The following is a 26,352-nucleotide window of genomic DNA, read 5'->3' as shown; positions in this document are numbered from 1 at the left end:
CTTTTAGTTGCACTGAGCTTTTCCTGTTAATTTATACACTGTGGAACAAGGAGAAACTTTGATCAAAGCATGAATGACTGCCAATTCAGTGATGAAAATGGAAAGCCCAACAGATGAAGATGCATGTTTGTCAGGTTAAGGGAAATGGATAGCATGTAAAAATCAGCTGTTTTTGTATGTGAATATTCAAATGTATTAATATCTATTATTCAAACCCATAGTTAAATAATCTGTTTTTCACTTCTTTTATCCTTCAATCTTGATTTCCTGAAGTTCATCAGAAGCATCTGTCAACTGACAGGCACAAAGCACTATAAGAATATAATTTACCATGAGTTTTAATTACTAGTTGATTGTTCTTGTAATAGTCAATTAATTTAGCTATCATATTTGAGATATAAAATGAGTTTCTTCTCAGCTTTCTGTACTGAACTAAATGTGTGTTTTAATTTTCATTCTGCTCCTATATTGTAGATTTAGAGTTTACTGGCCTCTGGCTGAGACAGTTTAATTACCTCTAATATTTAATTTTTTCAGCATGAAAATAAACTTTCTAGACACCTGCGGCATTGTTTTAGTGCATGAAAACTTGAAAGCCAATCTGAATAGGTCTAGATCTATGGTGCAGCCACTGTAGAAAATAATAAATAACATGGCATAAATTTTAATTCTGATCCTTATCATGCAGGGAGAGCTAATTTTGAATTAAACTTGAGTGGAAACAATTTATGAATCACATTGGTACAGTTTTAATGTGTCCCTATTCTTGGAGATTATTTGATTTTAACTCAACTGGTTGAGCAGGTTAAAAGCAGTAGCATTTGGGTAGCCTAATTGCTTTACATTTACAATACAGTAGTTTGTGCAAGTTACATCGTTCGTCTTTAGAAATAACATAATATGGAGGCTTTGGTTGCTTTGCTTTTATTAGCATTGTTCTCTGTTTTTACATGCTTTCAGAAAGGCAACTTCCATATTGCTTTATGCACTACAATAAAAGTGTGTTTGTGCCTCCTCTTTTCATTTGGAGGTGCCATTCACTGACCAGTAGAAGAGACCTCTTTGGAATGCTTTCCTGTCTATAAATAATGGGGTGGGGGACAAACTTATTATCTCTCTGAGAAACAAGTTCTTTAAGGATGTGCTTTTATCAGGAATGAAGAAACTCTGCTGGATTTGTCAATCTTAATTCAGGAGCTGCTTTTTTCTGTTAAGAAAGTAGATCATTTGCTGTAAACCAGTCATCATGAGTAGCTGTGGGGATTTTTAAGAGTTGAACTAAGCAATTACCGGTAAATGTAGAACATTACAAGGGTTTTGGGGTGTGGGTGTTTTACAGTTGGTCATTATGCCTTAATGGCTTAATGCATCATTTGTAGTATGGTCACTTGTGTTTGGTCATGTTTCAGTGGAACATGAATGACGCAAAACTGGTACATTTCTGGGTGCTGATTTATTACATCTGAATTTAACTGATTAATAGGTGAAATTGATCCAGAGAAAGTAGAATAGATTGGATTGTAGATTTCTTACTCCACAGAAGCCAATAGCAGACCTCTGAAATCCTTATAACCTCACAACTACTGAAAGATGAACCCCTAAGTGACAAAATGGGAATAGGTTACTTTTAAAATAGTCAGATTACAAGCAGGAGTTCCATTTTTCTTACTAAGCTTTTGTTAAAATTGTTTACAAACTCCTCAGTTATTTTAATTTGTATTCATTTAGTATTATAAGAATGTATTACATTCTGCATTTCACTGTCTCATCTGCTATATATGCATTTGTACATTTATTGTTGTTGTTTAGTCATTCAGTCGTGTTCAACTTTTCATGACCCCATGGACCAGAGCATGCCAGGCACTCCTGTCTTCCACTGCCTCCCGCTGTTTGGTCAAACTCATGCTGGTAGCTTCGAGAACACTGTCCAACCATCTCGTCTTCTGTCGTCCCCTTCTCCTTGTGCCCTCCATCTTTCCCAACATCAGGGTCTTTTCCAGGGAGTCTTCTCTTCTCATGAGGTGGCCAAAGTATTGGAGCCTCAGCTTCATGATCTTTCCTTCCAGTGAGCACTCAGGGCTGATTTCCTTAAGAATGGATAGGTTTGATCTTCTTGCAGTCCATGGGACTCTCAAGAGTCTCCTCCAGCACCATAATTCAAAAGCATCAATTCTTCGGCGATCAGCCTTCTTTATGGTCCAGTTCTCACTTCCATACATCACTACTGGGAAAACCATAGCTTTTACTATACGGACCTTTGTTGACAAGGTGATTTCTCTACTTTTTAAGATGCTGTCTAGGTTTGTCATTGCTTTTCTCCCAAAAAGCAGGCGTCTTTTAATTTCGTGGCTGCTGTCATTTATAGTGGCCCCCAATGAATGATTTCTTTGAAACACATTGGGCCTGGAGACTTCCTCTGTTTTTACCTCCAGATAACCTTCAGAAAGCTAGTTTTGAATTATATTAATTAGAAGATAGGAAAGGACTCTTTTAATACTCTATAAGCATGTATCAACTAACATTATTTGTTCCCATTGTTATGTGGGAAACAAACCATGAGTCAGGGTTTGGACAACATGTTAAGTAAGGCTTATTTTTTGCTGTTGCTGCTATAGTAAACCCAGCAGCAGAAAAAGAGCAAATGAGGGACTTTTGAAGAGTGTGCCAAGCATGCTGCTTGTTTAAATTAAACTATAGTTAAGCATTAGCTATGGTTTAACATGGGGTTAAACCTATGGTTTAGCTATGGGGACGCGGGTGGCGCTGTGGGTTAAAGCCTCAGCGCCTAGGGCTTGCCGATCGAAAGGTCGGCGGTTCGAATCCCCGCGGCGGGGTGCGCTCCCGCTGCTCGGTCCCAGCGCCTGCCAACCTAGCAGTTCGAAAGCACCCCCAGGTGCAAGTAGATAAATAGGTACCGCTTACCAGCGGGAAGGTAAACGGCGTTCCGTGTGCTGCGCTGGCTCGCCAGATGCAGCTTTGTCACGCTGGCCACGTGACCCGGAAGTGTCTCCGGACAGCGCTGGCCCCCGGCCAATAGATGTGAGATGGGCGCACAAACCCCAGAGTCTGTCAAGACTGGCCCGTTCGGGCAGGGGTACCTTTACCTTTACTATGGTTTAACATGTCACCTTTGAACACACATAGAGAACATTTCCTTTAAATGTTTGGACATCTATAACATATTTGGGGGAGTGGGAACAGCTAGAATGATGTCCTGGTAATAGATTAGATAAGCCTTCCTCAACCTTGACTCTCCAATGTTGTTAGACTGCAACTCATCCCTAATTATCAGGACCAGTGGTCAGGGATGGTGGCAGTTGCAATCCAGCAATATCTGGGGAACCAGGGTTAAGAACAACAGTGCTAGATTGTTCTAAGCAGTGTTTCTTTGTACTTTTGTTCATTTACTGTATTTATTTTTCCCAATTTGAACTATAAAATGGTGATTTTCTTGAGTCAAAATGAGAGTACCCCTTAACTTTTTTTTTTAAAAAAAGCACTGGTGGCAACCATTTTGTTTGTGTTCAGTTAATGCACGGCCGCTGATGCATGGTTTGTTTTGGACCCAGAAGAGGCCAGAACAGGGGTGGAGCAGGGCGGGCTTATGTGCGCTGCACCAACTTGTGTGGAACCCGGAAGGCAATCCCCACGGAAGTTGGAATTTCCCTGTATAAGCACACCGTATGAATGGAATGAAATGAAATTTGGGCTTTCCTAGATACCAGATCTTTATTAAATGCCCTTCCTCAAAATTTGAGGCTACAATGTTATATACATTTACCTGGCTGGGACAACCCAGTCAGATGGGCAGCATATAATATAATATAATATAATATAATATAATATAATATAATATAATATAATAATATAATATAATATAATAATATAATATAATATAATATAATATAATATAATATAATATAATATAATATAATATAATATAATATAATATAATATAATATAATATAATATAATATATATATTATTTAGTCCTGTTGAATTTAATGAGACTTCTAAGGATACATACCTATGATTGTATATGTTATAGTTGTATAACAACCTGTTGATTAGGTTGAAAGATAATGGTTTTTGAAGATCATGCATCATGCTTCACAGATGTGAAGCTTTGAACCTAACTGCCTCACATCCAGTCTAGCCCCAGGTCTACACACTGCATGAAAGAGAAGGCAAGAAATATCCTTTCAAGTGGACAAGGTGAGAAGAACCACTTGTGATACCATTCTGTCTTGGAAATGGGCATGAGAAATATGACTTTGTTAGTGGCTTTGTATACTGTATATCACTAGGTCCCTGTAGTTCTGGTATTGAAAATGTGGGATACTTTGCATTTCTTTGTAGGATGGATTCAGAAAGTAGTTGTCTGGGTGACCTCTCTGCAGTCTGCTCCAGAAGTGTGAGAGAACCTTTGGAAATTTTTGTCAATCTTAATTCAGGAGCAGCTTTCTGTTCATAGAAGCCTCTGCTTGAATCACAGCCTTTTATCACTGGAGAGACACAACTCACTACAGCCCAGTGGGCTTTATCACCATTTATATTCTAGTGTCTTATCAGGGATGTCAACTTGAATAAAATATTGCGGGGGCCCTGGTCAGACGCACCCTGCATAATTGACCACATGACACAGTGCGCACAAATACCATTTGAATGGCAATGGCCATCAACTTTGTGGGAGCCCGACCCCTCAAATATTTTATAGTGGGGGTCGAAGCCCCCACAGCGCCTAGGAGTTGGCTCCTATCTCTCTTACAGTGACTTATGGTGCTAGAAATAGATGTGAAACATTTGTCCTTTTTGTATGGAAGGTATGTTATGTCTATTTAAAAATTAATAATACATGGCTTATGATTATGATATGGAATATAGGTTGACATATAGGTTGTCCTTATAACAGTTTTTTTTAAAAAACACATTTAAGTTTTATGTGTGTGTGAAAACAGAATGCAAAGTTGAGACAATAAAAAGTTACTTTGATTTCTTCCGCTCAAACTTCTGTTTCCTGAGGTTTCCTTCCATGTTTCCTGTAACCATTTTTATTTTAACTTCTTGCACTTTTATACCTGTCACATTTCAGCCTTTTATGTTCTGTTTGAAAACAAGTCTTTCTAAATAAGCTACAAGCTAGTTTCTTGAGCAGACCAGAAAGATAGCCTGAGGTTGTCCTGAGAGTTTTCATTTTATCATTGTTCAAAAACAGCAAGGCCTGCCAGGTACAACTAGTGTAACAAGCACTCCAGCATCTCCATCATGCAGTAAGCTGCTTCTGGCAAACAGATCCTGTACACTGAAAACGTTGGTGGAAGAGCACAGATTCTGTAAATCATGTTCCTTTCATTGATTACAATTTCAAAGTGCATTAACCCTCCTTAAGGCTCCAGGCACCACTTTAGTAAATACTAGTGATGTGTACAGCTGTTCAGGCAAGCTTTATGAAAATACATTTGTTGATGCAAGATAAATACACACAGATAAATGTACACGGACACATACCTGACTGCAGGATGTAAATATGTATCAGAGGTATCAATTACTTTCCCGTTTCTATGTGTATTTACAGCTTGTAAAAAAAAAGAGAGAGAAAATTTCATTTGCATATATACAATGGGTGAAATTTTAAATCAGCTTTGATACATTCCATGTTAAAATAATAAATCCATCAGCTATGTAAAGAGCCTTTCCCAAGCTGGTGCCCTCCAGATGTTTTATACTGCAACACCCATCAGTTCGGGAATGATGGGAGCTGCAGTTGAAACCATCGGAGGATACCACATGGGGGAACAGTAGAGTAGAGAAAGTAGAGCAGGTTATGTGGAAGCTTCAAATAATTGCATGAATTCAGGTTTTGTTTAAGTAATCAGGTTTTTATGAAGTGCAATTTAGCATCTGAGTTTTCCATAGCCTGGATTATATTTGTTTCTATTTTTTAAAGTGCCTTTCCTGTTGGGTTTTTCATTTTTGTACTTCCATGCCAGTACTTTGAAGGCTTTAACACTTATGTGAGTTTATTCAGAAAAAAATTAGACTTCCTTTCTGCTTGAGGAGCTAAGTGATTTACTCTGTTTTTGAGCTTCAGGGCCAATGCTTAATTTTCTTTTTATCGCATTCTTAGTTCTGTATGAAGCAATTTCCTTTAGCTTCACTGCACCAAAATTCTTTGGGTTTATGCTCTTTACAGTTTGCATTGGTTTTAGGATTCAGTTTGGGTTCTGCTATAGTGGACCCAATTTTACCTTAGTTTGTGCATAGAAAATGATAGCGAAAGGGTACAAATTTGAAATTCTAGGGTCAGGGATATCCCTGCCCAAGGCATTAAACAAGGAAAAAGGTCTCCTGTGTCCCAGGTATCAAAGAGCAAAGCATCCTTCAAAGATCGTGCAGCATCGTGCACAGTATAGGCTAAAGCAAAGGAGTTTCTCCAGTTACTGCTGGGTGGGGGAAGTGAAAGATTTTTGCTATCATAAAATTCTATCCCATATTTCTTTCTATAAAGAGAAAAGTTAGATGAGTAAGTGTCCCTTCTTAGAGCTTACAATTCCTAGCAAGAACGTCAGAAGAGCCCTGGTGGATCAGGCCAGTGGTCCCTCTATCTAGTCCAGCATCCTGTTCTCCCAGTGGCCAACCAGATGTTGATGGGAAGCTCTCAAGAGCTGAAGGATTTGACCTTGTCTTATAAACAGAGTATTACTTACAAGAAGATGTAGCAGTGCTTTACCAGTTTGAGTGCCATAGAAATAAAGGGATCACTGCAGAACTTAGTGCTACAGTGCAATGGTACTAAAGCACAATTAGTTGCTGCAGTGGTTTCCCACTGAACTTTGAAGAGGAACACTATAACTTTAGTGTTCAGATTCAGAGCTGGCAGCAAATCTGACCCCTGCAATATTTCTGTTCAGGGTTTTTTCTCACTGTTCATCATAGCACAGTCCTATAAACTTAGGAACAAAGGCTGCTGCCTTATGCTAAGTTAGACCTTTCTATTTCAAAGCCTATATTGACTGGTGGCACCTCTCTGGAATTTCAGACGGGAGTTTTCCCCAGCCCTACAGAGCCTAGGGCTTGCAGCTCAGAAGGTCGGCAGTTCGAATCCCCACGATGGGGTGAGCTCCCGTTGCTCGGGCCCTGCTCCTGCCCACCTAGCAGTTCGAAAGCACGTCAAAGTGCAAGTTGATAAATAGGCACTGCTCCGGCAGGAAGGTAAACGGTGTTTCCGTGCGCTGCTCTGGTTCGCCAGAAGCGGCTTAGTCATGCTGGCCACATGACCCGGAAACTAACTGTGGACAAACGCCGGCTCCCTTGGCCTATAGAGCAAGATGAGCACGCAACTCCAGAGTCGTCCGCAACTGGACCTAACGGTCAGGGGTACCTTTACCTTTACACCAGGGATTGAACCTGGGACCTACATGTAAGACTTTACCACTGAGCTACAGGCCTTTTCCCCAAATAGCAGCTTGCATTATACCAATTGAGACCATTTGTCCATCCAACTCAATATTTTCTCCACTGATTGGCAGCAGCTTTCCAGGGTTTCCTACCTGGAGATGCTAGGAATCAAAACTAGGACCTTCTGCACATAAAGGAGATAATCAGTCTTCCTTGCCTGCTGTGCACTTTATGGAATAGGTCTGAAGGAAAGTCAGTGTGGATACTGGTAGTTCAGCAGACACTGTAAACTGGGACTTTCATAGGTTTTGACAGAGTTATTCACCAAAGGCTCCTGAACTTAGCAATCATGGGATAAGAGGCAGATCTTACACATTTGTAACTGGTTAAACAGCAGGAAGCAGAGAGTAGGAATTAAATAGGCAGTTGTCATAATGGAGGACTGTAAGAAGTGGGTTCCCCCAAGGATCTGTATTGGGCTTTGTGCTTTTAAACACATTCATGAACAATCTAGAGCATTTGTGGCTAATCTGAAGCACAACTTCCATCATCCATGCTAGTTGGAGCTGATGGAGTTTTCCTCTGAGATTTCTATGGTTTTTGCATCGGATTCCCTCTAAAAATTGCATACAACTGCAGAAACCACCTCCATATCTTTATGAATCTAATCAATTTGACATAAATTGATGAGACTACATGCCTGTGACTGCGGTTGCAAAGATTTTGCAGTTGGTGGGTTTTGTGTGTAGTAGTATGGTTCGGGCGTGTGTGATTCTATGGTGGCAGGGTGCCCATGACAGTTTCTCAAGTTTTTTGTTTGTTTTAAAATTGTCACAGACCCCACCCCCCATCTAACGACTGTACCATACTGTTATATTCAATAATTAAAGGAATAGGCATTGTGTATGTCATCCACTAGATGGCTTCCTCTGTCAGTATTGTAGTTCTGGCAACATTTTTGCTTCAAAAATGAGTCTGTGCATGCACTACCATTTTTTGCCAGAAGTTGCTGCCACAGACTTCAGTGGGGCAGGACAATCTTAATAATGTTCAAACAACTGCTCAGATCTTTACTAAACCAATGAAGAATTGCCTTACTGTCAAAGACTGAACAAAGAATTACATCAGTAGTTTCTCCCATAATTAAAAAGAAATATGTAATTTGCCAGTTTAAAAAAATGAATAAACTGGGAGCCAACATGTCAGCTTTAAGCACTATTTAACTTGTTCTATCTGTGTTAACTTTTATTGGATGTGTTTGAAATCTGGCACATTCATGGACCCTGTCAGGTACACGTCTGTAAAGTTTTAAGTTAGCTCAATGGGTGCCATTTTTATAATCTATACAGTTTTGAAGCTTATTATGGTAGGTTTTTGTTTCTGTTTTGCTACTCGTGCATTGTTTTTATTTGTTTCTGTGTTATATATTTTTGTGTTTTTATTTTTTAAACCGCCTTGTGAGCCTTGGGAGAAGGGTGGTATAGAAACATAATTAATTAATAATTTGCCCCTTTGGTATTCAACTTAGTCTTTAAGTGTGTATTATTCCCATACTTTAATGAGCAAAAAGCTCATAAATACATAGACCAGCTATGTGTACATCTTGTTCAGGGGGCAAAATGCTATCATTCTTGATACTATGATCAGATGGTTCTTGGTGCTCCTGTTCAGCTGGGACGATACTGAGGGGTCGTCCTGCAAGGATATAGAAGTCAGGTCTTTGCTGTGAGTTTGTGCCTTATCCATCTTCCTCCCAAATGTGCTAAGAGAGCAAAAAGCCTCCTCCTAGCTGACTCTTGCTAAGCTTTTTGTTTTGGCAATGACTGCCAAGCAAGCTTTACAGTTGCCTCCTGGAAAAAAATCCTCATGACTGCTGCTCGGACATTGTTTTGATGGTCAGGGGGTAAAGTCTTGAGACAGGATGCCTTTTCCAGTTTCTGGAAATTGTGCTCAGGTCCTGCTTTTGGACTTTACATAGACATCTGGTTGGCCACTGCGAACAGGATGCTGGACTAAATGGCCTGATCCAGGAGAGCTCTTCATACATTCCTATGTTCTTGTGCAACTCTTTCCTGTGGGCTTCCTTCTAGGTCTTCACTCACCACTCAGAGCTCCGTATGAACCATTTATTGGTTAATAAGTTGTCTGACAAGGTAGCCACTTTGTACCTAATTGCTCAGTTTATTTATGTATTATTGATGAGCTCAGTCTTGAACTCCATGTTCCTTGGAGGCTGCTTGATAAATCTGTCAGCTAATCCTGTGTAAGACACAGAATTTCCTGCTGTAGCATAATACATGACATTGCTTTTACTTTGTATTCCTGAAAGAAACCTGGTTGCGCATTTTCAGTGGGCTGTGTCTGGCAGCATGAAATAAAATCAGATACATAATTCACACTGCTTTCTGCATTACCTAGAGTTCCACTGTGATGCCCTGTAATGTGGTGAATATCTGTTTAGCTTTTTAAATCAGTATTCTGGCTGTTCTGGCTTGTAAAGGGTCACCCTACTGAAAACTATTTGAGTGAGGCAAAGGAAACAGGTGTTTTTAGCCTGGAAGAAAGAAGGCAGTTTGAGTATCCAGAGGGTTCTTATGAAGAAGGAAAAGGTGACAGTTTATCACAGTATCTGAGGAAATGAAGATTAGAGGGCTCAATCTGTAACAAAGAAAATTTAGTTTAGCTCTCAAAATATAAATAATGGACCTTAGTCTAGAATAAGTTACCAATAAAGTTGCGAATTATCTTTCTGGGATGTTTCTAAGGCAGAATTAGGTAGTGAACTGCCTCTGGTAGGCTTAAGTAGGGAACCCTTCTTGAATCTTCCAAGTTTTATGACTTCAAACTGAAGACAATTTGCCAAATGTGTAAGCCCCATTTACTTAGAGACTGTACTGAAGTAGCACATGATGGATTCTGTTCTTACCTATCTGTGAAATCTGTCTCACACAACTTGATGGGTGTTTGTAAGCGGAACTACACATTGCTGGGAGCCACAGCCTCACATCTTCTCCGATAAAACTAGTAAAAAAAGAGTGTGTGACTTAACTGTCTGCTAAGGAAGTGTAGTGAGAGGGGGACTTGAGAGGGGGAGAAGGAGATCCTTTGAGGTCTTCAGAAGAGGACCCGGCTTTAGATTCCCCTATGGAACTGTGTAAGATTTATGGTGGTATATGGTAGAGCTTTCTTGGTGGTGGATAGAGCTGGGTCATATCTGGTTTCCAACATCACAATATATCACCAGCTAAACATCGTGATACACCAATATACACAATATCTGAAATAAGGATGGAGCTATGTAGAGGCATTGGCTGGCTTCACAGTTTTTCCCACATTGTGATTTTTGCATAGCACTCTCACACATCATGATTCGTGATGTATTGCCAGGTCAAAATTTATGAAACCAACATCACGATATGGACTTGAAACTGGTTTCGGACGATATATCACCCAGCCCTGGTGTGGGGCTGATGTACATCTGTTTTCTGTGAAAAAGTCACATCAAGCTTGTTGATGGATAGTGACACCAATTGATATTTAGTGTAAACCATTTTGTTTATTCAGACCTTTAGTAATATTTAAGTTATAAATATTTCACTGACCTGTCACTGTTACATGTTCCACAAAATGGTATGACCACAGTTTACAGAACCTCAAAAAGCAAGGTCCAAAAGAGAGAGGAAAGAACAGGGAAACTGAACTCTTCGCGTATACTTGTCACATGAGCAGTCTTTGCCAGGCTTGCTTCAGAGATAAACGTGACTGCTGAACTACTTTTTCCTAGATAGAACCATGCAGGTTCTGTAGTTTTTTGTATGGAGGTCAAGTACTTATATATTCTAATTCTGTGAATTTCAAAATGTGTATTGTTTTCAGAAATATATTTCCCTTGCACTTGAAGGTCACATTGAATGAAGCTGTAGGACAATGCTAGAGAACAGTCTTATTTTTCTAGGTGAAGTAATCACATCCTCTGGGAAAATAGAAAAAAAAAGACTTTGCACCATTCTTGGTTCATAACTGAGGATGAGAAAGACTTTCCAATGGAAAATAAGCCAGAATATGAACTTTTCTTGCTGTGGCCTTGTTAGGCTGCTACCCTGCATATTGGCCAGTCTGCAAGAAATCCTACTCATTGTGGCTAACTCAAGTGTCTGAAAAACCCAAAGTTAGGAAACTAGATACATGTATGTGGTTAAGTTTTAATTAGTGAGATGGATTCTGTGTTACTAACTATCCACATAGATACTGGGGAAAGCAGGTCATTTGAACTGCATCCTTCCTCAGCCTTTTCTCATTTCTCATCCTCTAACAAAAACAAATTCACTTTCATGATGAGTCAGTTAAAGATATTAATGGAACACCAAATTCAAGGAATCTACCCAAGAGAGGGTGCTTTCAGACAGGATTATTGCATTAGTTTTCCTGGTTATAACGGTAGTGCTGCTGCACAATTTATATATTGTGTTAATGGTTGCTTTATGATACTGTAGCTTTTTAATCAATATATCGCTGCGTTTATTACATTTTAAATGGCAGGGGGGAGTGTATAAGTGTCTAACCACTACATCACACTTTTGCATACAAAAGATAAAATTGTTTAATGTGTATATGACCTTCAACGTACTTTATGCAGCCACCGGGTTCAACTGACAAGCCAAGTCTGGTGAGAAAACAGATGCATACTTGAGAATCCTACGTATGCCACCCTGAATTTGCAGATTGAGAAGGCAGAATATAAATCTATGAAATAAATATCAGTGCACCCATGAACTGTAGTGTGCCATAATTGCACCTGTACATTGTGTTTACTCTTTTGAAAAAAAATATGTAGCAGTGGAGAAACTTGAGATTGTGGAGAATGTAGTTTCCATAATAGTGAAGTATTATTATTTATTAGACTTTTCTGGTTTTGGTTTCCCAAATGTCTCCAAGCAACCTGCAACACGTTTAAAAACATAAACATAGATAGGTTTTATCATTGTGTAAAAATATCAAAATACATAACATTAATTAAAATATATAAATACCAAAAAAAACCCTTCTCCAATATATTTTTGCACAGAAGGGAGAACTATGCTGGCTGTAGCCTCTCCCATGGTTTGGATTGTGAGAAGATAAAAATCTAGAAGAGAAGAAAGACGTAGCTCAGCTATTCTCAACAAAACATTGCCTGCTCTTCCTTTGGCGTTTCTTAAATTCATTATTTTTCTTTCATTCATTAAATCCCAGACTGTAGTATAGGCAGCATGAAGAAGTTCTCACTCATAAAGAGTTCTCATCTACCATGTGACCACTGAACTTTCTTTCCCCTAAAACATAATGCAAAGTGCCAAGGGAGGATGCTTGGTGCCAGGTTGTTTTGACTTTTGGCGGATTAGAAAGCGACGGTTCAGCTTCTGCTAAAATAAATAAGTGTGTAAAATTTACTAGACATCTAGGTGCATGTTGCGCGAACGTGGTACAAATTCACAGTTAAAGGAAAGAAGCTAACTCTGTTAATGAAGGATGTTGGACAAGCTAATGTCCCACATGAAGACTCTGCTAGACATCTATCCTAAACCATTGAACAAGCTTGTCCTCCTTTTAATGAGGTACCAGATTTGCATACTTATTCAGGAAAGTGGAGTAGCTTGGGGATGTTCTGTAGATTACATTCTCCTTCTCACATGTCAGATAATCTGACATGCTTTATACTATGTCTGGTTATTTGTCCATCTATCCCAGTACCATCTACTCAAACTGGCAGCAGCTCTCAAGAGTCTCAGGCAGAGTTCCTTCTCATTACTCGATCATCATTTATTTATTCTTAACTTGAGATGCCAGAGATTCAGCCTTGGATCTTCTGCATGTGCACTGCTACTACGTTATGGCCGTTTCCAAATCAATATGAATATAATCAGCAGATGGCACAGAAACCTGAAACTCTGGATTAAAATGACAGAAGTGATATATGGATAATTGGCAAAGTAAAGCTTTGTGCTTACACACACACACACACACACACACACACACACACACACACAGTTATTGACTGTTGAAATACTTAGACTTTTGTGGGGATGAGATACAATGAGAGTTCTTGACGCTAAGCTTCAACACTTTGGTTAGTGGAGAGATGCTTGCAGCATTTTTTAAAAAAATCTAAATGATTCAGAATGCCTTGACCTGGAAAAAGTGAAATGCTGCAGTTAAAATGGCCCCCTGTTGTTGGTCAGGACACAGCAGCTTAATCTGTTGTTTCTGCTTTACCCCCCATATTGCTTGCAAATGTGTAAGACAATATTAGGCCACTGTGGGATTTCTATCTTTTTCTGAGTTGTTCCCAGCGCGTGTAGTACAGTAGTCTGAAAGAGGATCCTAGTGAAGCCCCAGAACTGTAGATCTGTAAGAAATCCTTCTATTAATTCAATACACAGAAGGGAAAGATCTTGTAAAGGCAAAAGCAGCGAGTAATCTGGCTGGTTTAACACAGACTTGGCTCTGGCATGGGGGAACCTGGACAGGCTGCCCTTGATGGTGGCACCCAGGTGCCGTCCATAACTTAGGCCTCTCCCTACTTGCATACTTGTGAGTTGACTTTATCCAATGGCGGTGGCCCATTGCAGAATGACCACTGCTATCTAGGTATATCTGCTTGCAAGCTAGTGCAGCTGGGAAGCTAATGGCTGTCTCTACCACAAAGCTCAATGTTCTGCAAGCAGACTTTCTTTGCTGTAAATGGGCCTCTGCTTCTGGGTGAATGGGAGGTTGGTGGCTGCCTCTGTCCCTCTCTGTGTCACCCACATTTTTTCCTGTATGGTGATATCTCCCACAAAAGGAGGTGATATAAGAAAATAACAAGTTGGTCCAAGATGCAGAGCATTTAATTAATCCATCACTGACTTATTTTTTATTTGCTTGAAGTGCATATCCACTTTTCCCACCATGTACAGTGGACGCTTGGGTTGCGAATGTGATCCATGCGGGATGCACATTCACAACCCGCAGCGTTTGCTACACGCGTCTGCGCACACGTGTGTTACGCTTTGGTGCCTCTGCGCATGCGCGACCGCTGAAACCCGGAAGTAACCCGTTCCAGTACTTCTGGGTTTCGGCGGTCCGTAACCCGAAAAAACGCAACCTGAAGTGGCTGTAACCCGAGGTATGACTATTCTAAATGGTTCACAACTGGGGGAAGGGGTAATACTAGAGTCATCATTGTGATTATTTTTCTAAGATACTAAGATAAATGAAAGAACTAATACTATTGAAAGCCATGCCCCTGAATGGAAATCCCAGATGCCAGATGGAAAAAACACACACACACACACACACACACACACACACAACCCAGAAGTTTCCCCATTCCTTCCAGATAGACAAGCAAAGAAGAATTCTTGCTCAGCTCCAGAATGAGGTTGTTCCATAGCAGAAAAGGTTCTCCTTCTAGCAGCCAATTGTCATTACACAGATGGATGGTACCATGAAGCAGGTCCTAGTTTTACAAGCAAAGATGGAGGAACAGTCCTTGTCATTTATTTTCAGAACTTACAGACCTAAAAAAGCTGCTCATTTAAAATGCAATAGTTTCTCTTCCCGTGAATTCTGTTTTTAAATGAATGATCATATTTATTGCTCTAAGATGTTTACAACAAGGTGCTTTTTGGATTCTACAAAACTAATCTATCCTTGAAAGGCTGAGCACATCTGCCAGAATTGGGAGGCAGCTTCAGTGTTCCCTGTCCTCTTCAGATGTGTCTGATTGCTTTCATCTCTATATTCAATAAACAGTTTATTCAGTGTTTCAGGATTTCAGTGGTCTTTTAAAAATGCATCTAACCCACAAGGTCAAAGGAAGATGAAATCCCACAGAGAGGGTGCATAGTTCACCTCTGCATGCCCCCAGCCTTACACTAAGCAATATGGTAGCCCACCCTGTGGTGTCTGGTATATTCACCATGTCTCTGTCTGGACTCTCCTTCTCCACCACTTAGTTTGATCCTGCTTTTGCTAGCCTGCTGTGCTCAGTGCTGCATCTTCATTCACTGCAGAGAGAGATGACAATAATTTTGAGACTCAGCCAGGCACTGACACATGCAGCTCAAGGCAGAAAGCTAAACAGACTTACAACCTCTCTTAAAGTGTTGCATTAACTTCTGTCAGAGGTACAAGAAATGAATGAAATGGAGGCTTGACCTCTGTTCTATGGCTTCAAAATTCATTCTGTTTGTATTGCACATTTAACCAAACATTCAACTCCTCTATATTTCCACAGGTACTATAAGAACAAATTAAGTGAGAAATAAACACTCATAATTTAAATAATATTTATGTTTCTTAAGGATTGTTTTCACCACCAGTGCTATAATACGACCTTTGTGGTTGACTGGAAGCAGCTTCTACGGTATTTTCCATATAACTGGCACCAGTGGTAAAATCCCACTGGTGATCACTTTCAGTTCAGGAGATTATTATTCTTTTTTGTGCTATGTATACATAATCAAGTGATTAAATTGCAAGGCAAAAAGGAATGTTGGTATGATTTTAATATTGAATCAGGATTCCTTTTTCTGATTGTTTTTAATTAATGCACATACATGATCATACATAATGGTAATCTGTAAGAAAAATATGTAAATTATATGCTATGTATATAATTTGTATTTGCTCAGAAGTCTAGATCTTTAATTTTAAAAAGCAACCACAATAAAAATGGAAGTATGGCGGAGCAATAGTATCGATAGTCCATAAATTGGATCATGTTGTTTAGATCTGGAGAATTTTGTCAGCATTACAACAATTTACTTAATGATCAAAATGTATATGTGCTTTTAAATTCATGTAAAACTATTAAATATACATCTTTATTTTTGTGGAGCAGCTGAACATGAGATTGGGTTCTTAATCTGAATATTATTTTTCACAAGCATGCTCCTGAGAAAAGACTCTATGTTTGTTCTGGAGTCATTTTCTGAAATTTTAAAAATTGATAAATGCTGAAAGAAAAAGGAAAAGATCCCAATCACACATGCCTCAGTCATGAGACATGGGAAATGCAGCAGTCTTGGCTTATTGATTTATTACCGGTAATTGCATCTATGTCTCACCTTTCCTTCAGGGAGCTGAAGGTGGTGAACATATTTCTCCCCCACTTCAGTTCATCCTCACAACAACAGCACCATGAGGTAGGCTAGGGTGTGTTATAGGAGAAGAGCATTCCATGAATAGAAGGGGAATGGAGTCTACACTACTGGCCTTGCCCAAGGCATAATGTGTCCCTCCACACAATGAGCACAGGCATCTGAACTTTGCATGATCAGGGTTCCATACGGCACAAAAGCCAAGCACATAGAGTTGTATACAGTGGCACTTCTCCTTTAAGATGAACCCTAGGAGATGATATAGATGATAGATAGATAGATAGATAGATAGATAGATGATAGGTAGGTAGGTAGGTAGGTAGATAGATAGATAGATAGATAGATAGATAGATAGATAGATAGATATAGATGTATTGTCAGAAACAATACATCTCATGACTTTTAGGGTTTTTTGTTTGTTTTGTTTACCTTCACTTGGAAATTTCATGCTGCTGTGTAAATCACATGAAGTATTGCCAAGTTAGGAGAAGATTCTGTTTCAGTTTTATAATGACATATCATTTACAGAGCCGTTCTGTTTTTAGCTATAATGGTTTCTGTAACAAGATCAATTTTTCCCCTTTAGCCTAATCAGTAGATGATTTACTTCTGTAATCTACCTTTGCTTCATCCATATTTTTCCATTTCTGACTAGCAAACCCTAGAAATTGCTCTTTCTGGATCTGGGTTTTGGGTTTGTTTTTTAAATGACTGCACTTTGAAAGCTTTTTGGGGATTAGTGTTTTACAGAAAATATAGGTTAAAAACATTAGTAACCCTCCCCAAACACATTAAAATACAAAGGATCACTAAGTGGTTATGGTTCATATTCTCTCTCTCTCTCTCTCTCTCTCTCTCTCTCTCTCTCTGTGTGTGTGTGTGTGTGTGTGTGTGTGTTTGAATTTTGTAATGCTGTGCTTCCTAACAAATTGCACTATAGAACAAAATTTTTCCTGTGTTTCTTTTAAAGAAAATTATATGCAGCTAATAAATCAAAATATAATATTGGCTAGAAGGCCAAAAATTGTAGTTATGTCTAAAACTTGTGAAAATGGCTACTTTTGGTCAGCATAAGCAATCAAAATGTGCTGACTGTTTAGAATTCTTAAGCCATTTAAAGAAGAATATCCTAGGAGGAATAAAATAAAAGGAAAAGTATAATGTTCCAGGAAATAGGTTTATTTGAGTTGCTTGCTCTATGTCTATAGCAACTTTGCAGAATGGAAGTTGATCACTTTATGTTGAGAAGAAAATGTGACCTTTTAGGAGAACCTGTGTGCTTGGGGCCAGTTGTCACATCAACATTAATCACTTGACAATACTGTATGTGCAAAGGAGAGCCAGCTCATACCCTTCTGTCTCTTTAAGAATTTTAAACTCTCCACAAAGACCCTTTCATGATAGCAAAGCAAGTCAGATGCTAAACTTCGCTTGAATACACAAGAAAATAGTTAATCCCACCTAACAGGAACTCAGGCAGAGAACCTTCCCAATTCACACCTCTCTTGTCCTACTTCCAGTGAATAGGAACACACATATAAAATTGGGAGGCCATTAGTTCCAGCAGGGTAAGTGCCCTGGCTGACATCTAGGTTCCCACTCTGCATAAAGAGCAGGAGGATCCTCAAAGACACAGGGCTCCCTTAACACATTTTTAAGTAAGTGAAGTAAGAGATATTACCATTTCAAAAGAAGCCCCATTCCCTTGTTAAGCTCGGGGTCTAAAATAACATAAGAATACCACTGTATTTATCTCAGTGGTGTGGACAGCCAAATGAGATGTCATCCACTATAGCTTTGTTCACAGTGAAATTGCCAGTTTCTCTCGTGGGAAGACCTTTTTGCAGGACCTGTTGATTCCATCACAATCATTGTGAGGAGTCTCACTTATAGGCCATTCCAGTCTTAAGTGTCTGAACCCAGGTGGAACATATCTCAACCCAGCTGGATCTCATGTGTACCTTCCCTTAATTCTTCTACTGCTAATGTTTTCCACATCCATATTTCTTGTGTCACAGGAGTTATTCAGGTTTATCTCCCCCTCCCATCCTTAATACCATTCACAAACCTTTGAATTCCTGCTGCTGTATTATAACATTCTTCCTCAGAGATGTGAAAGCCATCACAGTTTATGTTTCCTTCTGACAATAATCCTACAATTACCCTTACAGTGGTACCTTGGGTTACAGACGCTTCAGGTTACAGACTCCGCTAACCCAGAAATAGTACTCGGGTTAAGAACTTTGCTTCAGGATAAGAACAGAAATCACGTGGCAGTGGTGCGGTGGCAGCGGGAGGCCTCATTAGCTAAAGTGGTACCTCAGGTTAAGAACAGTTTCAGGTTAAGAACGGACCTCCAGAATGAATTAAGTTCTTGACCCGAGTTACCACTGTATTTATTTTCCTTTTACCTTACTCAACTTATGGAACTACACAGCCCTTGTCATAGCATCCTAGAAACTATCTCCATCCTATCTATCACAGTGCTGAGAAACATCTGTTCAATGAACCTGACATCCCCTATACCCTTGGTAACAATGTATTTTTTTCATTATTTGTATTAGGTTTTTACTCATCCTTCACTCTAAGGTCCCAGGGCAGGTTCCAACAACTCAAATAATACAAACAAACACAAATGCAACACCATAATAACATTAATGAATAGTTTTCAGCTGTCATGGCCAGTGAAAAGGGAAAAGTCTTGATGAGATATGTGACCTTGATAATTCTAGCTCAGGTAGAATTGAAATATTCTTTCATTTGTTGATGTAGGAGTTGAGTCTTTGAGAGTTAATGTTGGCTTTCCTCTCCCATTTGGCACTGCAACCAAGGGTAATATATTATTTATTAACTTTATTTAATCACTTCTTATTGAAAAAAGTCTCAAAGTTTCTTATAACAAGTTGAGAATGCAAAGATTCCATAACATAGCCAAAAGCAATGAAAGCATGCATTGTACTAGAAGTGTTCATCCAGCAGTAATCAAGAATAAGAAAAATACCACTCTCCACCGAACTAAAGGAACATCAAGAATAGCCCCCCAAAAAGAAAACAACCCAAAAACCACACAAAGATCCAGATGCCTGGGTGAACAACAACATTTTTGCTTGGTGCTGAAAAGCTGACAATGTTGATGCTAAGTGAACCTCCTTTTGGAGAGCATTCTACAAATGGGCTGCCACTGAAAAGGCATTTTGTACATTTTAGGAATGCAAGGTCTTTGGTAGGATACTTGCATCCTTTAAGTAATGTTTGTGCTGGGTAAGTGCTAGCCTGCCTATGTTGGTCAGCCAAACGTAAATCCTTTGTTTGGTGATCTAGTAACAAGCATGTAATACAAATGGGCACATTTAGTTTTCACTGAAGTTTTTCTGATCCCTTAGCTGGCAGTGAATGGAGAGCATTGATAATAGAATATTGCAGTTTGGCAAAATGATCAGCAGCCCAAATTGAGCATTTTAGACCTTTTTATCAAGGAAGTGAAATAAAATTTACTGATGGGGGAGAAATAGCAGAAACTTTTTTTGGGGGGGGGGGAACTCTGGTGCAGATCCTGAAAACTTGAGCTGGTGGAACCATTAGAAGGCAAGATTGCACAAAGTATCAGAATTTCACTTACTATAGCAATCAAAATCCCTAAATTTTATCCACACAACTTTTTTTTTAACTTCCAACTGGAAAAATGCTAGAGCTATTTGTTAAGTGTTATTCTGCTCATAATGTTCTTTCTTTATTTCAGTCTTGGTTTTACACTTTATTTTCTGTTGCTCTCCGTGGGTGGTCTCCCACTGTAATAGTTCCTACACCTAATTTTCTTCTGCTTGACTGTATTATAGGAAGCTTTAGTATATGCAGACCTTTCATGTCCTTCACATTCTAGCTTGACATTTCTTCTATTAAGTCTTTGAGATGTAGCATTCTAGCTGACCAGGTACATTCAAATTGCTCAATAAATATATAAATAGCTCAGTTTGGATTTTAGTTCTCAGACACACTATTTTTGAAAACAGATAAGGATTATTGCTATTAGTAGTGCTTCTCTCACTAGCTGTTTTTTCTTATTTAATTAATTTTGTTTTTAGTTGTTTTTAGAGGGGATAATATTCTAAAGGACTTGTACACATCAAAAATGCACAATCTAATCAAGTCATTGATTACATGGTACTAAATTGTCTTTAATTCAAATAACTTGGTTTGGCAGCCTGTTTTGGGCCACAGTTCTCAACACAGTTCCCTGAACTAAATGGTACTTCTGAGTAGGCATGTATAGGAGGAATATCCTGTTAATGCATGTCTGCTTGGATGTTCCACAGTACTTAAAGGGTCTTACAGCCATGTTACATGACACATTCATCATATAATTTGCCCTTGACTACAATTGTTTTCTTTTAAGAGATTGCCATATCAGATTCAGACTGAAAACCTAGCATTTGGGGAGTGAGGGTTTGTTGTTGTTTAGTTGTTTAGTCTTGTCCGACTCTTCGTGACCCCATGGACCAGAGCATGGCAGGCACTCCTGTCTTCCACTGCCTCCCGCAGTTTGGTCAGGCTCATGTTTGTAGCTTCGAGAACACTGTTCAACCATCTCGTCCTCTGTCGTCCCCTTCTCCTTGTGCCCTCCATCTTTCCCAACATCAGGGTCTTTTCCAGGGAGTCTTCTCTTCTCATGAGGTGGCCAAAGTATTGGAGCCTCAACTTCACGATCTGTTCTTCCAGTGAGCACCCAGGGCTGATTTCCTTAAGAATGGATATGTTTGATCTTCTTGCAGTCCATGGGACTCTGAAGAGTCTCCTCCAGCACCATAATTCAAAAGCATCAATTCTTCGGCGATCAGCCTTCTTTATGGTCCAGCTCTCACTTCCATACATCACTACTGGGAAAACCATGGCTTTAACTATACGGACCTTTGTTGACAAGGTGATGTCTCTGCTTTTTAAGATGCTGTCTAGGTTTGCCATCGCCTTTCTCCCAAGGAGCAGGCGTCTTTTAATTTCGTGACTGCTGTCACCATCTGCAGTGATCATGGAGCCCAAGAAAGTAAAATATCTCACTGCCTCCATTTCTTCCCCTTCTATTTTCCAGGAGGTGATGGGACCAGTGAGGGTAGGGAGGCTTTAATTATTCTCCCCCGGAGTGCTTCCAATCTGGATTGTGCACCTACACACCAACAATTTGGATTGGCAAAATTGTCCCATCAGAGTAAAAGGAAGCTTTCCAGACACAAACAAATTGCAGGCGTTGAGGAGGCGCAGTTCAGTTCCTCTCATGCTAATGACCTGATTCAACTCACCAGCAGTGGTGGGGTGGAGTCACCCTCCTGACATTGGCAGGGCTGGGCTAGGGCAGAGACACAGCAAGAAGAGGACTACATGAGTGTAATGGCAGGAATCTCTGCAGTGGTCAACCTGTGCACTGAGATAGCCATAACCTCATCACCATCCTGCCCTAGGCCCATCCAGCTAAGCAGCAGTGACTCTGGTGTCAGGAGGGCAGCTCTGAGGCTCCACCTCCCATGTGCCATCGTGCTGGCAATTTGTGAAGGATCAGGTTTGCACCATGATAAAAATCAGCTACTGGGTTAGTGTGCATAATATTTTAATCGAAGTTGCAGACACAACCACCCACTCCTATGCCACATTAAATATTTAGTGATTTGATTTGAGCAGAAAGGGTTGACTACTTTCTGCCATACAAATTTCAGGTAAAAATCCTACTGCAATGTTAGGGTACAGTGTTAACTGCATACTACTTCTTTCATTTACAAGGTGTATAGAATCCTTCATTCGTTTCAAGTCATACTAGGAATCATGCTACAGAATCCTGGCAGTCTTCTTCCTCTTCTTGTTGGTTTCACCCAACTGCTCATGCAGTACCAATTTAATGTGAAAAGAAAATTTGTCAGAAGTAATTTATCATGTTTGAAGTATCATATTAATTTTCATATAACAATGGGTTTCAACTAGCCTTAGCATGGCACTTGGAAGTCCAGATATATAAGCTCAGGCTAAGTAAGAAAGGATTGTCAAACCAGTTAAGCCAGAGGACTATAAATATTCTTGGATTGACATCTGTTTGGCTGATGAGTTGATTCTAGGAAATTAACAGCACAGTCCCATACTGAGAGGTAGATTCCATTAAATCCAGTGGAATGGTTTTTGGCTTAAGAATGTCACATAAGAATCTGAATTTGAACATTTATATATGGGCAGACTTCAGGCTTGTTTGGGGTTTGGGGTTGTTGTTTTTAGAAATCCAGGATCTACCAAACAGAGTGTGGTGCAAAAGACATACAGCTAGAAGTGAAGAACTAGGTGCCTCTGAGCACATTCCAAATCCAGGGATTATTATTTTATTCAGTATTAGAACTGAGTTCACAGCTCTCTCACACAAAAGTTCTCTCCTGGCTACCTTCATTTCAACAGTGTAGATTAGGTAGGAAAAAGACATTGTTGCTATTACAGATAGGTAGCCGTGTTGGTCTGCCATAGTCAAAATAAAAAAATTCCTTCCAGTAGCACCTTAAAGACCAACTAAGTTAGTTCTTGGTATGAGCTTTCGTGTGTATCTGAAGAAGTGTGCATGCACACGAAAGCTCATACCAAGAACTAACTTAGTTGGTCTTTAAGGTGCTACTGGAAGGAATTTTTTTATTGTTGCTATTGTTAAACAATTGTGAGTCAGAAAACCTCACTCCAGAGTCAGTGGACTTTCTCTGGGCTGTCTAGGGATGTGTTTTGTAGTAGGCAGTTTATTGTCTTGTAGATACAGCAGATTAAAATGATTTTACTTTCTCCTACTGCAAATGGTTTTCAGGAAAAGTGTAAGTGAACAAGGATGGGGAGGAAGCTGGGAAAGAGTTCAATTTTAACTCCTGTCATTTTAATTCTTGTCAAGGATGATAGCAGGGCAATCCTATACATGTCTACACAGAAGCAAATCCCATTGAGTCCAGTGGTGTTTCCCAGGTCAGTGGGTATAAGATTGCATTCTAAAAAGGCTAGCTTTGCACAAGTCAAACACTGGATACAACAAGCCAGAGAGGCTTCCAAAAAAACCTAGTTTAATTAAAACTGTAATCCTACCCACATTCACCTGGAACTGTGCTCCAGTCAACTCAATGGAGCTTAATGCTAATTAGACTGTATAGGATTGCATTGTTTAGTACTCTAAAATAACATGATACAGGAAAGTGATTTGGTACAAAAGGTAGGTTTTGTAACTTGAATGCTGTTGGGATAAAATCCTGGCTCCTTGTTATATACTTAAAAAACAAAACAAAAACTTCATTACTTCCTTGCTCTAACTTTATATGATCTCTTACACCTGTGAGTAAATTGCACAAAATATACCCAACAATACCTTGGAGAAACAATTTTAACAAGCATAGTACAATTCTCAGGATTTGTCTCTTAATCTTCTTCTAAAGTTAAGTAGGAAAACAATGAGAATTACATGCACATTTAGATGCATACTTAAGAGTATGAAATAAATAAAATATGAAATAAACTTGGCGATAAAACGTGTCTTCATTTCATAGTTCTGTGTACTTGGTGGTATTTATATAATAGGTTATGTAATGTTACACTGTCAAAGAGATTTATCACACAACTGTATTGAATAACATGAAATGTATATCTATTCTATCAGTTTGGGGATGGTAATTTCAGTTAAGGTAGCAGAGAGTAATTTATTTTCACTCTATCAAGTCAACTATTGCCTTAACATGTCTTTGTTTAGCTACATATATTTACCACCTTAAATTTCTAAAGATTTTTCCTTATTTTTAAATGGGTATTTAATATATTTAATTATAAGTTGTTATTTATCAGTACTGAAACATAGATTCTGTAAAGAGCCATTTTTAAACTTTTCCATTATTCTGCTTTTCTCTACCGCTTACTGCAATAAGTATACATGGTGCACAAAATGAGCCATTTTGTTTTAAATCAGATTGCAGATGAAAGGAAACCATTCATTGCCTGCTGTAATTACTAGAGCACTAATTACTCCTAATCACTGGCATCCAGGGTCAATAAGGATGACAACAGGAACATCAAAGACAAGACGTGCACTTGCAGTTACACATCTTTTAAACCAGGCTATAATTTTTTAATGGCGACCGTTTGTCACTTGACGCTAGAAGCATTCAAAGTTGCTAATTTTTAATCCACAGATAGATAGATAAATAAATGTATATTTATTTCTTGTTCATTTGCAGTTTGACGGTGAGAACATGTATATGAGTATGTCAGAGCCGAGCCAGGAGTACGTGCCAGCCAGCCAGGTGGGTTAATTAATCTTCTCTGCCTTGTTTCAAATTGTAATTAAACAAATTCAAAGAGTTGCATTGCAAATGAGTGGCACTATCAGTAACTGCTGCAATCAGAAATAATCATAATTTATAAACAAAGCATTTAAGCCTTGTTTCCAGCTAATGAGATAGCACTGATAAAACGCCAGAGTTGGCAGTTGTTGAAGACACTACCTCGTTTGCTCTCCAGAATGCAAGCAGCTGTTTTGCCAGCATGATCATTCCCAAGCAGTTGTTTTACCTTTAGGAAATCCTCTTTACAGGTGCATGCTATTTGTTTATCTGACTACAGACAACTTCATCATTATAAGCCACAGGTGCCACAAATTGCTTAACTTATCACGTTCAGGTCTGTTTGGTCTAAGAACTGGTGTATTCAATTGCAAGGGCACCTTATTCCCCCCAATAAATTCTAACCCACCACATGGCCTGTTTAGACCTTCAGAGTTACAAAACAGACCAGACAATAAAATACTAAAAAGCAAACAAAAGTTCATGTGGAATCAGGTCTGGCTAGTCCAGACATTTGTTTCTGATGCTGGCAGGTAATAATCCATAGTATGTTACAACTTTCATTCATATATATATATGTATATATATATATGTTGTAACCTAGTATGGAAATATATATATATATATATATATATATATATATATATATATATATATATATATATATATATATATATGCAGGTTTTGGTGTCTTCGGGTGTCTTCCCGTGTAAGAGTTGGGGTGTCTAGGCGACGTTTCGACGAGGTCTCACTCGTCATCTTCAGGCTGGTGCTTTCGGCTTCTTGTTACTCCCTCAGCAGCTGCTCACACATCTCAACAGCCTACACCCCAAAATACAATTCACTATGGAAATAGAAGCCAACAACCAACTTCCCTTCCTTGACGTCCTAATCTACAAAAAACCTGATGGCTCCCTAGGACACACTATCTACCGGAAAAAAAAACACACCAACCGCTACTTACATGCACAATCACACCACCACCCTGCACAAATAAACTCCGTAGCCAAGACTCTCATCTCCAGAACCAAACGCCTGGCTGACGAAGACCACTTGACAACTGAGTTACAGAATCTCTCAAATGTGTTAATCGCCAACGGATACCAGCAAAACAGGGTTACGAAGCTAATCCAAAAAGAAACACCCCCCAAAAACCAAGACACAGAAGAAAACAATGGCATGGCCCTCCTTCCTTATATCAAGGGCACCACAGATAAAATTAGCAAAATCCTCCATAAACACAATATCAAAACAGCCTTTTGCACCAACCAAAAAATAGCCAATATCCTCAGAAACCCAAAAGATAAAATCCAGTTAGAAAACCAAGGGGTCTATGAAATACCCTGCAAAGTCTGCCCAGCCACGTACATTGGACATACAAACAGACGAATAAATGCACGTATCGCAGAACACAAGAATGCCGTCAAAAAAGAAGAAAAAACTTCCTCTCTTTACCAACACATGAAAGAAACAGGACACGAAATTAATTTTGCAGATTCCAAATTGCT

General features: G+C 39.2%; 1 protein-coding gene across 2 annotated transcripts in view; it reads left to right on the top strand.

The window, feature by feature from the left end:
- TOX (thymocyte selection associated high mobility group box) overlaps nt 1-26,352 on the top strand; it is a 225,898-nt gene that overhangs the window by 90,086 nt on the left and 109,460 nt on the right. For both annotated transcript variants that reach the window (XM_081204731.1, XM_081204732.1), the window contains exon 2: nt 24,740-24,805. In XM_081204731.1, the coding sequence (XP_081060857.1) occupies nt 24,740-24,805 (66 nt within the window). The remainder of the gene's footprint in view (nt 1-24,739; nt 24,806-26,352) is intronic.

This window comes from Podarcis bocagei, assembly GCF_964188305.1.
Source record: "Podarcis bocagei genome assembly, chromosome: 8".
Lineage (NCBI taxonomy): Eukaryota > Metazoa > Chordata > Lepidosauria > Squamata > Lacertidae > Podarcis > Podarcis bocagei.
Note: the sequence above shows the minus strand (reverse complement) of the source record. Positions and strands in the feature narration are given on the sequence as shown.